General features: G+C 36.8%; 1 protein-coding gene and 1 long non-coding RNA gene across 2 annotated transcripts in view; one reads left to right on the top strand and one right to left on the bottom strand.

Annotated features, from left to right (window-relative positions):
• Positions 1-2,967: 2,967 nt before the first annotated feature.
• LOC141439211 (atrial natriuretic peptide receptor 1-like) overlaps positions 2,968-13,588 on the bottom strand; it is a 456,076-nt gene continuing 445,455 nt past the window's right edge. Inside the window, exons 19-20 of the mRNA XM_074103397.1 lie at positions 8,493-8,683; positions 2,968-4,085 (exon numbers count right to left, since the gene is read on the bottom strand). Of these exons, the coding sequence (XP_073959498.1) occupies positions 3,477-4,085; positions 8,493-8,683 (800 nt within the window). The 3' untranslated portion in view covers positions 2,968-3,476. The remainder of the gene's footprint in view (positions 4,086-8,492; positions 8,684-13,588) is intronic.
• LOC141439033 (uncharacterized) lies at positions 4,617-6,186 on the top strand. Its single transcript, XR_012452548.1, has 2 exons — positions 4,617-5,418; positions 5,815-6,186. It is a non-coding gene; the product is annotated as an uncharacterized lncRNA (long non-coding RNA).

Genomic DNA, 13,588 nt, shown 5'->3' with positions numbered 1-13,588 from the left:
AACCTAAAATTGCTAAAAGTGGCTCCGAAGCGGTAACGTTTCGTGTGCTCTGCCTACCCCATTTGGGAAGACAGGCGTGATGTTTGTGTGTGTGCGTGTGAAGAAAAAAAAATGTTAACTTATAAAATTATACCAGGAATTTGAAATTGAGAAAGTCACTTATTATAACAATAGTCATCAATAATTTCAAAATAATAAGAAGAAAAAAACCAGCTTCTACCACAGTCTTTTTATTGAGACGCGGTTTTCACTCAAGAATTCGTTTACTTCAACGGGTCAGAGAAAAAGGGGACAGGATACGCATTAGAATTTTCGTAGGTTTTAAATCGGGTCAAGGTGATCTGTGAATCGGAGGTAGAACGGTTACGCCGCACCATTAAGGACGTATGTATATTTATTCGGAGCGAAATTTGCATTTGAACTCCGTTTGGATCCCGTAATTGACACGTTCGTGCGCCACAACTGAATAGTACTACGTTTTCGGTAAAATGAAATTGACGGTGCTACGTGAGTTGGTTTTTGAGGGAATAAAGTTGGACGTTTTGCTTTTCCCGTATCCTGGTGCGGTACAAATGACGATTTTTTAACAAATACCTACAGAGTTTAAGGTCAAAAATTTAATAGGTATCAAGGAAGCGGTTCTCTTATTTAATTTCTGTTCTTTATGTTCATGCTTGTTATTCGATATTATAGGTAAAAATTAATAGTCGAAGTCAAAATATCTTTATTCAATTTAGGCTATACCACAGGCTATACAAACACAAGCACTTATGAATGTCGAAAAAACAACCAACGGTTCGGAAAAATCTCTGTTGAAAATAATGCGGCAAGAAACTCAAGGGGGTAGGTATACTTTTTTAAATAGATTTACAATATGATTTAATGATATCTAGGTATAGGTACATTACAAATAATTTGACTTTGACCTACGATTTCACGAAGAAGAAAATACATAAGGCTAAGCTACTGTGTATACAGATACTGTGACAGGATAATGTGAGATGTGGTAATCAACTACCTATCTTCTGATTGAACCTGTCAGATACATTCACTGCATTCATCGGCTGAGCGTAATTTACCGTTTGAATCAACCTCTATTTGTTGTTCAAAATATTAGAGGTATAAGAAAACTCATGAATTTGTTAGATTTATTTTTAGATTTAGTATTCATTGTTACAGTCGTGCAGTGGAAGCTATCATAATTAAAAAAATATTAAAAAAAAAGACTAGTTAGCCAGCAGTTCAAACAAAATTTGCTGCTTTTATTATTAATTATTTTTAGTCAAAATAACTTCTTACCTTAATTATCTTAGGACGTTGCTTCTTCGTTTTGATTCAGATCAATTTTCCGATTGTAATAATGTCTTCTATTCTATTCTATTCTATTCTATATTTACCGAACCGAGTTTATTTTAGTAAAAGCTGAAGAGATAATGCAATATTTTTTTATTTGCTTTAAATATTGTCGGTACTTACATTATTCTTTACCTCTAAGTAGATAGGTAGGTACCTACCTTTATATTAAATAAAAGATATGATTTTAAAAATACCTTCTAGAATCATAAAGGTTGTGGTTTTATTTCGTTGGTTGTTTTGAAGTTTTAAAAAGTTACTTTTAACTTCCGACGCAAAAATAGGAGTGTCATAAGGGAAAATTTTGAGCGCTGTGTGTGTGTTTCTGTCTGTGTAGCACCACACAGCCCCCAAACGAATGGACTGTTTTTTATGCGTTTTTTAACCAAAAGCTAACTTTTAAACAAAAACTGGCTACCTAGGTACATATAACTTAATTACCTAACAGTTAGCATAAGTGGGTGAAAATTCTTGAAGCAATTATTATTTGCAGCCAAAAACGGGAAACCATGGCCTTCAATTCTCCAATTTTTGTTGAAAATATATAAATCTGGCTAACCAAAAATTTAACCTTGTAGCCCTATACGTTAGCTATGTGCGAGTTTCATCAAATATTTTTGCCACAAATGCATAATTGAAACCCAACCAGGGAAATTTATTTCTTTATTACCTTCAGACAATATCCGCTATTCCTCTTCATTTGGAATATTAATAAAGATGTAATGAAACCGGACAGCGGATCTGCAAAACATGATTTACGGACTGGAAGTCCTGAAGTAGTTATATTGCCCAAAAAATGAGGTTTTTGGTCATTAATCATTATTTTTTGCGATCCCGTCCCCGAAAGGGATCAAAAAGGCCAGTCGAGATTGTTTTTGCTGGTACCACAATTAAAATCGTATTTGTAAAAGAAGCGCACATTGTGAAACAAGTAAAATTACGGATAATTTTCATGTCTACTGTAGAGCTTCGTTTTAAAAGAGACACTAATAATACTGATGATATTTTATTCTCTTTAACTTCTTTACTATGTTACCTGCATACTTATACTTACCTGCGAAGTAAATCAATGGTGTGTGTAGTTTCCAATCCGCACTGAGCCCGCATGGAAACTTCAGCCTGTGCCCAATCATTCTGAGAGGAGCCCTTTGCCCAGCAGTGGGACGTATGTCGGTTGGAGATGAGATGATTCTTTTACATTTGTATACAAACGTGTCATAATAATTACACAAATATTTCTGAATCCTCGCAATTTGTATTTACAAATTAAATTATTTCCCATTGAAAGGATGCTGATGAATAGTTTAAATTAAAGGGCTGAAATAAATTACGGCTTTCAATTCGACCTTGGAAGTAATTCGATAGTTGTTATAGCAACCACAACCTGGCTTAATGTACGTTTTAAACAAACTTATTAAAAATTAAACCACCAGATTTTATTCTTACATTACTACATGAAGTAAAATTTAAGTTTAAAATTATCATCATTATCGTCAACCGAAAAACGTCCACTACTGGACACATGCCTCTCCCGAAATAATATCACATCGACCAGTCCTGCGTTCTCGGGAAGATAAAATTATAATACTTGAGAATAAGAAATCAAAAATCATGTCATTCTCACTCATTATATTTGCTATAACGTTTTGAAAACATCGAGGGTTTAATATTTATTTTGTCTACATTTACCATTAATAATTACATTTCTTCAGAATACCTTTTGCTAAGATCACAACAACGTTACATTTTAATACTACAATATTTACAATAAATAAACACTTAAGTATATTTACAACCTAGTATAGTGTCATCACTGGAAAAATAAATAAGTACAACATTTAAGTACACAGTGTAGTTTAGCAGCAAATACAGCTAGAAGTTCAGCCAAATGAATGAAACTTCGATATTATTATCCGTTTTCGTGACAGCAAAAAGTATCACACCTATGGCAGGATAGTCTTACAAAGCTCGCATTTAGGAATGTAAGAGACGACTAAATCTGAGCACACTTGAGTTACTAAATGACTACCGACATTTAAAACATTGAATAGTCACACGTAAAATTTAAAATTTCTCTCTTAAAATTGCCATTTATTACCTAAGTAACACATTAAGTACGCTTATTATACGATTGAATCATTTGGCGTATCAGCTTTAGACAGTAATGGTACACTGCTATAGTCTTTAAGACATTGGTTACCTTTTCTAGCGCCATTATCGAACGAACTGGCTTGAGGTAATTTAGGTATCCAATTATTATTACCTACTTTATTCGAATTATGATTACCTATGGCGTTCATTTGGCAGTCCTTCAGTTTCACTTTAGGTTGTCCGCTCTGAGTCACTGAATTATGGTTGAGTGAGTTAACATTTAGAGATAAAGAATTGGTAACACTGATTTTGTCTGTTTCTTCTGGCGCTGGGACGCCGTTAGCAACTGGCTCGGCCGGATCAGACTGTTGTCTTTGCATTTTGAGATTTTGTAATAAAGGTTGCGCTTCTTTTTCTAACTTAACATAGTCGTTGTTTTTCTGTTGGAATATTCCAGATCCTCGTCTGCTTGATGATCTGGAGCCATGGTCTAACCTTTGTCTGAACGGAGTGAGGTGTAACAGGGAAGCACTGTCGGTGGACTGCGTTTGCAATTTTGGTAGTGGTGGCCTTTCTTTTGGTGGAGCGTTTGGATCAACAATCTCTCCTAATAGCCAGTATGTGATAACTGTTCCTTTTCCCTGTGAACAAAAGTGTTTATTAAGCTTAAGATCTTTAAATGTACGTCAATCAGAGTTTTAAAGAGACTTCCCTTCGTCTTTTACAATGTCGATGGCTAAAGAATGGAATATGCTCCCATCGTCTGTTTTTCCAAATAAGTACGATTTAGATCTAATCAAGCCCAGAGTGAATAACTGTTAAAACACTGTGTGTGTGTGTAACTTAACCAGTGCTTCATGTGCACTAATTGTCTAAGAATAAAGGGCACGAATATTCAAAGTAGCAGACAATATTTCATAATTATAAAAAAATATAAAATGAATTTCTCGTTGGAATTGAAAAGAAATGTGTTTTATTTAGGTCATCTTTATTCAGTTTCACGGCGATGTGAAAACAGCCGCGAGATCATTAAGCCACAGAATGGATAATAGAACAAGTAGATAATATTACAAGTGATTAAGGTGGAACGATTTCCATACTAATGTATTAACACAATCATGTGCGCTTGTAAGAATAATTTGAAATTAAAATCACATCTGTTGACTTTTATTTTGTTCTTTATTTGAGGCATTTTTATTTACCTAAAGAAAGCTTTTGATTAATAGCTTAATCTAGATGATTATTTTAGTTATTTTTTGTCAATATGTGAGTGGACGGCGACAGTATCGTACGCCAACGGCTCGGTTAGTAGTGTGTGTTTCAGCTACGTTGTCAACTCGCTGACAATTCGATGCTAAGCGACGTTGCCAGATTTCGTTTGATTTGTCTGATCAAAATCACATAATTACCATTTTGAAGCTCGTTTAACTTTTTTTTAAATATTTTTGCTGGCCATAGGTACAAAGTCCGTCAGTCAAAAGACTGAAGTGCAACGAACAAATGTATTGCCAATTCTTTGGGTTTCCGACAGAAATTAGAAAGAAAATCACATAACATTAACGTATTAACAAATAAGTACGGAAAATTGCATTAACGGATTATAAATTAGTAGTGATAAAATCAGATAAAGGCTCCATGGCTTGTGGCTTTTTCCATAAAATAAAAATAAAAAACATCAAGTCAAATGTCAAATTCGTCAAGTCATAATTTTTTGTTCGTTTGTTGTCATAGGTTGTCATGACATTGTAAACTAATGAAGTAATTTTTTCCTAAATTAAATTATCGTAATTTGTCCTGGAAACTGGCGGGATTATCATTATCTATAATCTATAATGTGAATGCAGTTATATTTTCAAGTATTGAACTGAATTATAATTCACATTGGAAACTATGAAGCCACGAACTTTGCGAAAAAAATACATAAAGCATCAATACTCTGGTCTCGAAAAAGACGCATTATAAGGAAATTAAAAAGTAAGTACAGTAGAGGCTGAGTACAACATACAACTTCCACCACCCCCGTGGGTAGCGTAGGAATCGGCTGAGGGATAATATCAGAAGATGGGCAGCAGCGTTTTCCAAGCAACCCCACATCATATACTTACTACGCTCGCCAACCCGCTTATCAAACGTGGCGAGTATTGGCAACACGGGAAATTATGGGGGAGGCCTAAAGTCTCAGTTTCCATGACCATAGGTGTTTAGGACAGATTTTTTTACTGTTTTTTTTCCAAGTCCCCAGCCCCTTGGTAGCGGACTAACTTTTGAGCCTCATATCTCGGTAATTTTGGAGTTCAGAGAAAAGTTCATTTGACAAAATATGCTTCTTCAAAATATGTTTTATTTTCATAATAAAATATTTAATTACAGAGTGAAAAACACTGTCATAACATACATTGTCGGCTAATAAGCTGTGTACGAGACTGGCACAAGACTGGAAAAGTGGCGTGAAAATGCAAGAGGCACTCAGCAGTGGTTGTATGTGGGCTAATTTAATTGACTGATGTAAATAAATAAATAAAAACTGACTTAGTGATGGACTTTTTTATTTGTTGTTCAGTAGAGCCTTCGATTACTACCCAACCAATTAAATATCATGAAGAAACGTACACACACCTGCTATATAATTAATGGTGTGTGCTATATTTCAATTCCCACTGGGCCTGCGTTGAAAATAACGCCCAAGCCCTCATTGTGAGAGGAGGCCTCTATATGTAGGTATGTATAATGTATAGGGATAATGATTATGACTAATTTTCTCATAGTATGTAAAGTGTATTGTAAATAAAAAATAAAAAAACAATCGTTGAGTTACGGTCAAGGAAACTGAGTCACGTACCAGGGTGGAACCTATGTGCTACTAATGTCATGTTGACATCCCATACACTTGCCAAAGAAATCACAGCGCAATTGAATATGAAAAGGTTCCACTTGGGTTCCACTCTGGTACGTGATTCGGTTTCCTTGACTTTGTAAAGGCGAACTTATCCCTCGAAGGGATCTCTACCAAGCAACCCTTGAGTGGATGTGAGGAATTATAAGTCTCATAGTACTTACTGTAGTTGTGCTGTGCATATTCAGATTTACCTAAAATTTAAAAAAAAAAAGTTTGTGCCTAAATTAGGTCTTATAATTTTTTAGCTACACATTTCAAAAATATTATCATCATTAACTGAGAACAATAAAAAAAAAAAAAAAAAAGTTAAACCTTACAACGGGTTTGAACCCGAACTTCCTAAGCTGAGGATAGAGTAAACTCAAGCCTTATGCAACTGGGCCAATCTGCTCTATGATCATGAGAGCGAAATTAACAAAGACTTCTGTTTACAACAAATTACAAGCATGTGTGCGAAAATATCTCAGTCGAAACTGCAGCGATCAAGTGAAAATATTTTCTAAATTAAAATACATCTGAAACTTGGTACGATATATCACAAATTTCACGCTATTGGCGGTATGTACATTATTTTATAAAAATATCCACGATTTCATTCCTAAAAAAAATAAAATACGTGGAATTTGCACACTAACGTCATCTACTGGCACTGTAGTGCCTAGCTGACCGTGACAAACGACCTTAAGGGTACCTAATTATGCAAATCAGACCGTTTCGTTTTACGGTACAAATAAGCACACATTCAGTTGAGTTTAATGATCTTAGGAGATCCGGTAATAGAGATTATAGAATAGACCCTCATTAGTTATTTAATGATGTCAAAGCTTCAATGTTAGGTAATTACGTACAGTCACCTACATTTATATCTGCCACAACGGATTGTGCAAAAATATCTGACACGTCCCTTTCATTAAATTTCTTTGATTGACTGTCCCCAATCCATGAAAATCAAACACAAGTCGAAAAAATATCACACAGATACTTGAAACATTATTGTTTGAAAAATTAGCGTTTCTTTCAGAACAATTATAAAGTGGTCAGATAAAAACAGATAACTAAGAGTACTTAATTGTAAGAGTACTTAACTATGTATAATAAATCACTTTGGTAGGTCTGAAAATAGGACGTTAACTATTTTTCATACTTCTACAGGAACGGAGTCGCGGGCAACAGCTAGTATTTTATAAAAAGCATGTCATAATCATGATTGCCAAGATCTTCTATCTCAAGGCCCCGGATTAAGCCTAACAACACATTCGTAATTCATTAAAAAAATAGATGACGGTATAATAATATTATTATTACTTATTACGGTATCATTAAATATAAAACCTAGCTTCGTGAAAAGTATGTCCTTTTATCTGATGTTAAGCTGGCCGAGTCAGTATGTTGCTCGGTAAACCGAACAAATGAGAAATCTTTTAATAGCATTCGTATGCGGGAATTCACTGGGTTTCAATTCAGCAAGTAAGCATTATCAGGTTTAATTTACGTCTTATCTTTTGCCAGTCAAGAGGGTTGCATGAGGTCGTATCTTTAGATACAATACGAATAATGGGATGGATCGTAAATTCAATGTAACATAAAATCCTACGTTCTCTGCATGGAGCAACGCAATATTCATTTTTATTTGAAAATATTGGATTCATTTGAATGTTTGTTTCTCGAGTCATGTATCTTATCTGCTACTCGTTTTTTTTGGTTAATTAACATAATAATATCATTATTAAGAGAGTTAAAACAGTAAAAAATAAAAAAATATTATATTATTTGTTTGGTCAACGAAATCTAAGATTTTTTTAGAAATTAGAATGGGATTTGAGCCCTTATTTCATGACTATACGTCCCAAACGTACTATGAACGTCACCACGGACTCGCGACCAACCTACCATGAAAATATTGATCACTTGCATACATCAATAGTGGCAAGTGGTGCCATCTATCACAACTGTCATAAGTCACGACTCTTACGTTCCAAATTCCGTCGGAAAGGCCAAAAATGATGTACAGTCGAAAAAACTTATTCATGTACCTTTTAATAATTAATTTTACTATGATTTCCTTGACAAAAGTATGGAATGTCAATATGACATTAGTGGCAGAAAACGTACCAAACGTGATTCAGTTTCCTAGACTGTAACAACCCTTTACCTTCATAGCGACCTCTCCCCTCAGCTCCAGATGGAACGTCCCGAAGGTATCAAGCAGGGCCTTCGTAGTTGGAGACACGTGTATCTTGAGCGCTTCCCCATTGGACTCCATCCGAGACGCCGTGTTCACTGTGTCGCCGAAGAGGCAGTAGCGTGGCATCTTGAGACCCACGACGCCAGCGACACAAGGACCTGTTTGAAAGAGACAGAGTATAATTAAAAAAAAAACTATTTAATATAATACAACTTGGACGGACGGGAAAACGTAGTGTAGGGCGTCCTGAGGCACGGTGTCGCTGGTGGCGGATGGATGCGAGGGGCTGAAGACAGTGTTGTGGCGCGCCATGGAAGAGACCTATGTCCAGCAGTGGACTGCGATGTATATAATGATAATAATATCACCACAATCAGGACTACAGCCAGGGTCTACCCGTGACCACGGCCACTGCAATGTGTTGGAAACGTCAAGGTATTACTCGGTTATGGTAATACGATTAGTTTATAAATAGTGAAGATGCCAAGTTCTTTCTAACTCTGATATCGTCTGACGTTCGAGCAGCCACGGCATAACTCCAGCCTTAAGCTTACGATAAGTACCTAAATAAAAGCCAGCTCGAAGTTATGCCACTTCATAAAGAATCCTAAAAAAATAATCAATAATTATCATTCATTTATTAAATAGAAAATTTACAATGGTATATTATACACATTCACATCAATAATTTCGATTTATAATAATATGAATTCTAATTTGTAATAATGCTAGTCGTTGTGGGTTAACTCTACTACTAATAATAATAATAATAATAATAATAATAATAATGCAGAATAGTGAGAAAGTTCATGCAACTAGACCCTGAAAATAGCCCTCAGCAATCTTCTTAAAATATATTTATTATAACTCTTGCTACATTTACTTGGTGGATAACCCGTAAATGTAGTTAATACCAGCCTAGAGCTGAGAAAAAGCAATCCTTCGAAATAATAATAAAGTTTTATTTTCAGGCATTCAAAGTACACCCATATTATGTAAAAAATAAAGTTAAATTAAAATTAAAATTAAATCAAATCATTAAAAATAAAACACAAAAACAAAATAGCAATAAGGAATAGAAAATAAAATAAAATAAAATAAAGTTAGGTTGTACCTACTTTCGGTTCTCGTTTTGATGGGCGGAAAGCCAGTACCTAAAGATGGAACTGTCCACATCAAGATAGACCGCACTTAAGATGCTGTTCCGCGAGCGACGCAGCCCCTCCAAAAGGAGGCTATGCGCGCGCGCACAACAGCATAGAAGTCAGGTACTCCGGCTTCAGCAAACATGGATGAGGCACTGCAAAACCTGGGCAGACCCATAAGGGCCCGGAATATGTTATTATACTGCACCCTTATGGAGCTGTACGATTTGCTGTTGTGCCTCACCCAGAGTTGACAAGTGTAGAAAGAAAGACAATAGGCGTTGAATAACGTGCACTTGACTTGCCTGCTACACCTGGCAAATCTCCGGGCCAACATGTTCCCTCGGACCGCCAACGCTCTCCTCTCCCTCTCCATATCCTTGTCGTCCCTCATGTCATCCGTTAGTATATGGCCCAGATACTTGAACTGCCGCACAACGCGCACTATCTCACCATTCAGTCTGACCTCCGGCACATTCTCCGGACCCCTTCCCGCCTTGAAAACCATAACTTCCGTTTAGCTACATTATATATCAGCCCATGAGAGTTGACATAATTCTCACAGACTGATACCAATTTCCTGAGGCCTTAATGGAGGGCTCAGCAGCACCATATCGTCAGCATAGCTGAGACTGTTCACACAAACACCACCTATGTGACAACCAATTTTGGTGTTCCTCAGCCTCCCCATCAAGTCGTTGACATATAGGTTGAAGAGGTCCGGAGAGGTTACCCACCTTGGCGCACCCCGCATTCTAATATATAGCTATCAGATGTCATGTCGCCCCATTTCACACAGTTAGTTTGGTTTCCGTACCAGTACTTGAAAACTCGTACCAGGTCCTCGGGCACACCAGAGCCTCGCATTTTGCTCCATAGAATTTCATAATTCACAAGGTCAAAAGCTCGGCTCAGGTCGAGAAAAATGCGTAGACAGATGTGCCATTACTCACGTAATGGTTTATAGCATGTTTCAAGCTAACAATAGCAGAGTCTGTGGAAAGACCGGGACGGAAACCAAACTGCGCATCATCTATGTTAACAGCCTTGAGCAGTACGGGCTGCAACAACCGTTCAAATATCTTACCTATTACAGTTCCTAAGGAGATTGGTCGATAATTAGCCGACGATGACAGGTCTCCCGTCCTGTTTTTGACAATCGGAACGACAACGGTACGAATCATGTCTGGCGGGAGATAAGAGTATCGCGTACATAGATTTAGTAGAGTACAAAGCTTCTTGTATATGCTGTCACCTGCAAAGAGTATGTGCTCAAGACTAAGATCATCATGGCCTGGTGATTTGCCCCGTTTCATGCTCATAACCACTTTCTCGACTTCCTTAGGCAAGAAACGAATAAGTTGTTGTGGTTTAGCCTCCAAACTACAACTAAAAGGCCTATCCTCGAGCACACACTCCACTGCCGTCTCTGGTATACATCTCGGGGAAATTTTAAACCTATCACTAAAGATACTGGCTATCAGCGCCGGTTCCTGGCACCCATCCACGCTCACAGGTAACTTTTGTTTAAAATTAAGCTTCTTAATTTCATTCCAGAATTTAATAAAATTTTATCTTTTCTCGAGGCCGCTAAAATATCTAGTTTAATTTTTTCTTCGTTGTTTTGACACCAACGCAATTTGTTTTTAAAAAACTCTTCGACTTTCGCACATTCTTTCAAACACTGGACCAAAGGATGGCTTACCAGAGCTTAGCCAGCTATTAAAATGCATTCTAAAAATACCATGGCTTTCCTTGACATGGAAGTTCCAACCCGGTACCATTGGTCTTATTTTACTCTTACCAGAACGAGAGCACTTCGTTGTCTTAGCACCTATTCTTAAAGTTGTTACAATACTTGTATATAAGTAATACTAATATATAACAGCATTAAAAATTGCATGCAAAATTACACCTTTAAAATCGTATTATATGCGGCACTGCAAAATTCAAACCTAAAGAATCACAAATAATAAAGAGGTAGGTACAAAATATAACAGTCCTTTCAATTTGTTAGTCAGAGATATCGTAAATGTCGTTGACACCTGGCACAGAAGAATATTCAGTAGGTACTTAAGGAACAGCGACCCAGTAAGAGGTGGGAAATGAACTAAATTCTATCGATGCTATTTATCGAAAAAAATATCTATTTTTAATACAGTGTTAGGTGAATTGTTATTGTTGTTGATAATAAGATAATATTTTTTAGGAACTAGCCGGACGTTAGACGATATTGTGGGCAACTGCTTACAACATACACCACTTACGGAATGCCGTAAGTGGTGTATGTCATCTTTGCTCTTAAGAGCAGACAAGACTTGTCAAGAAAATGTATTTACAGTGACAGCCAAACTATTTGGGTAACTAGGTATTTGGGCTAGGAACTAGCCGGACGTTAGACGATATTGTGGGCAACTGCTTACAACATACACCACTTACGGAATGCCGTAAGTGGTGTATGTCATCTTTGCTCTTAAGAGCAGACAAGACTTGTCAAGAAAATGTATTTACAGTGGCAGCCAAACTATTTGGGTAACTAGAACTGGCTTTTTAAGTCATGAGTGGTATCGACTTGAAAAGTTATTTTTTTCAACGTAAGTGCTCAAAATTGCATAAGCTCGCTTGACGAGCTTCAATGCAACCCAGTGTATTTTTTCTCTGTATTGAATATGTCTAAATGTCTCTCTCTCTCTTTTTCTGTTATTATCTATTAATCATAAAAATTGCTTAAAAAGCACACAAGCTTCATTATAAACTGGTCGCCCACCGGCCGACCCGCTGAGCGACCGTCAGAGACCGCTTGACATATTTTTATCGATATATGATACCTACTTAATATTGTTTGCATCCCTAGCTCCGACCTACAGTAATCAAATATTATGATACGCACGTACAGAGTCGAATTATGACCTCTACATGACTGTCACATAATAATGGAGTGTAATGTTGTAGCTTTACTAAGGACATCGTTTATATACCTACATTTACATTATAATAGAAAGTTAAGTCAGTGAAGATATCTTGAAGATATTATTACTATATAATGGGGACTTTTATTATTTCAGAGGGTTATTTTATTAGCATCGAATTGAAATGATATTAATCGTAAGTTATTTATGAAGGGCGGGCGGTGAAATAATTGATATAGGATAAGTTTAGAAACGGGATTGAGATCAACCTTACACAACTTAGTAAATATATACGGGTCTTTTTATATCAGCTTTTCCTGGGATTTATGTGTAACGGAACATTTGAATCTCCGTCTATTCGAACAAAACAAATAGAGACAGCATCACACCTAACCGCCAGTTAACACTAATCAATGGATGGTGAAACAGCCCCTTAGTAATAGTATTGACACGAAACTTAATTATTATGCGTAGTTTCTGATAACTATACAATAATATGATACCATAAAGGCTGTTCTTTCTGGCGATGGAGCCAAAAGCTAGCCACTGGAACTCGGAGACTGAAACTGTCGTAATCTAGCCGTGTTTGAGCTTGTTAGAATCGTCTCAGGGTATCTTTGACTAACATTCAGGGTCTGGTAAGGGAGCACTAAGGCAGGCATTGGAATTCCAAGACAGAATAGAACCCTAGCCGTGTTTCGGCTTATAGAATAGTCTTAATTAGGGTGTACCTATACTGTGCTATGTCCGTCCGACTACAGGATCAGAGCATGAAGCCTTCCTCTGCAGCGGGGAGTCAGACAAGGAGATGTGATCTCTCCGAAACTCTTCACCGCTGCATTGGAGGATGCTTTTAAGGTTTTGGACTGGAAGGACGAGGCATCAACATTCAACATTAATGACTAGTACTTCCACTCATCTTCGATTCGCCAACGACATTGTAGTCATGGTTGAGACCATGGAGGACCTCGGTGCTATGCTCGCTGACCTCAGTAAAGTTTTCGACCGT

This window comes from Choristoneura fumiferana, chromosome 20, assembly GCF_025370935.1.
Source record: "Choristoneura fumiferana chromosome 20, NRCan_CFum_1, whole genome shotgun sequence".
Taxonomy (NCBI): domain Eukaryota; kingdom Metazoa; phylum Arthropoda; class Insecta; order Lepidoptera; family Tortricidae; genus Choristoneura; species Choristoneura fumiferana.
The sequence above is the reverse complement of the archived record's forward strand: the minus strand, read 5'-3'. Positions and strand labels throughout refer to the sequence as shown.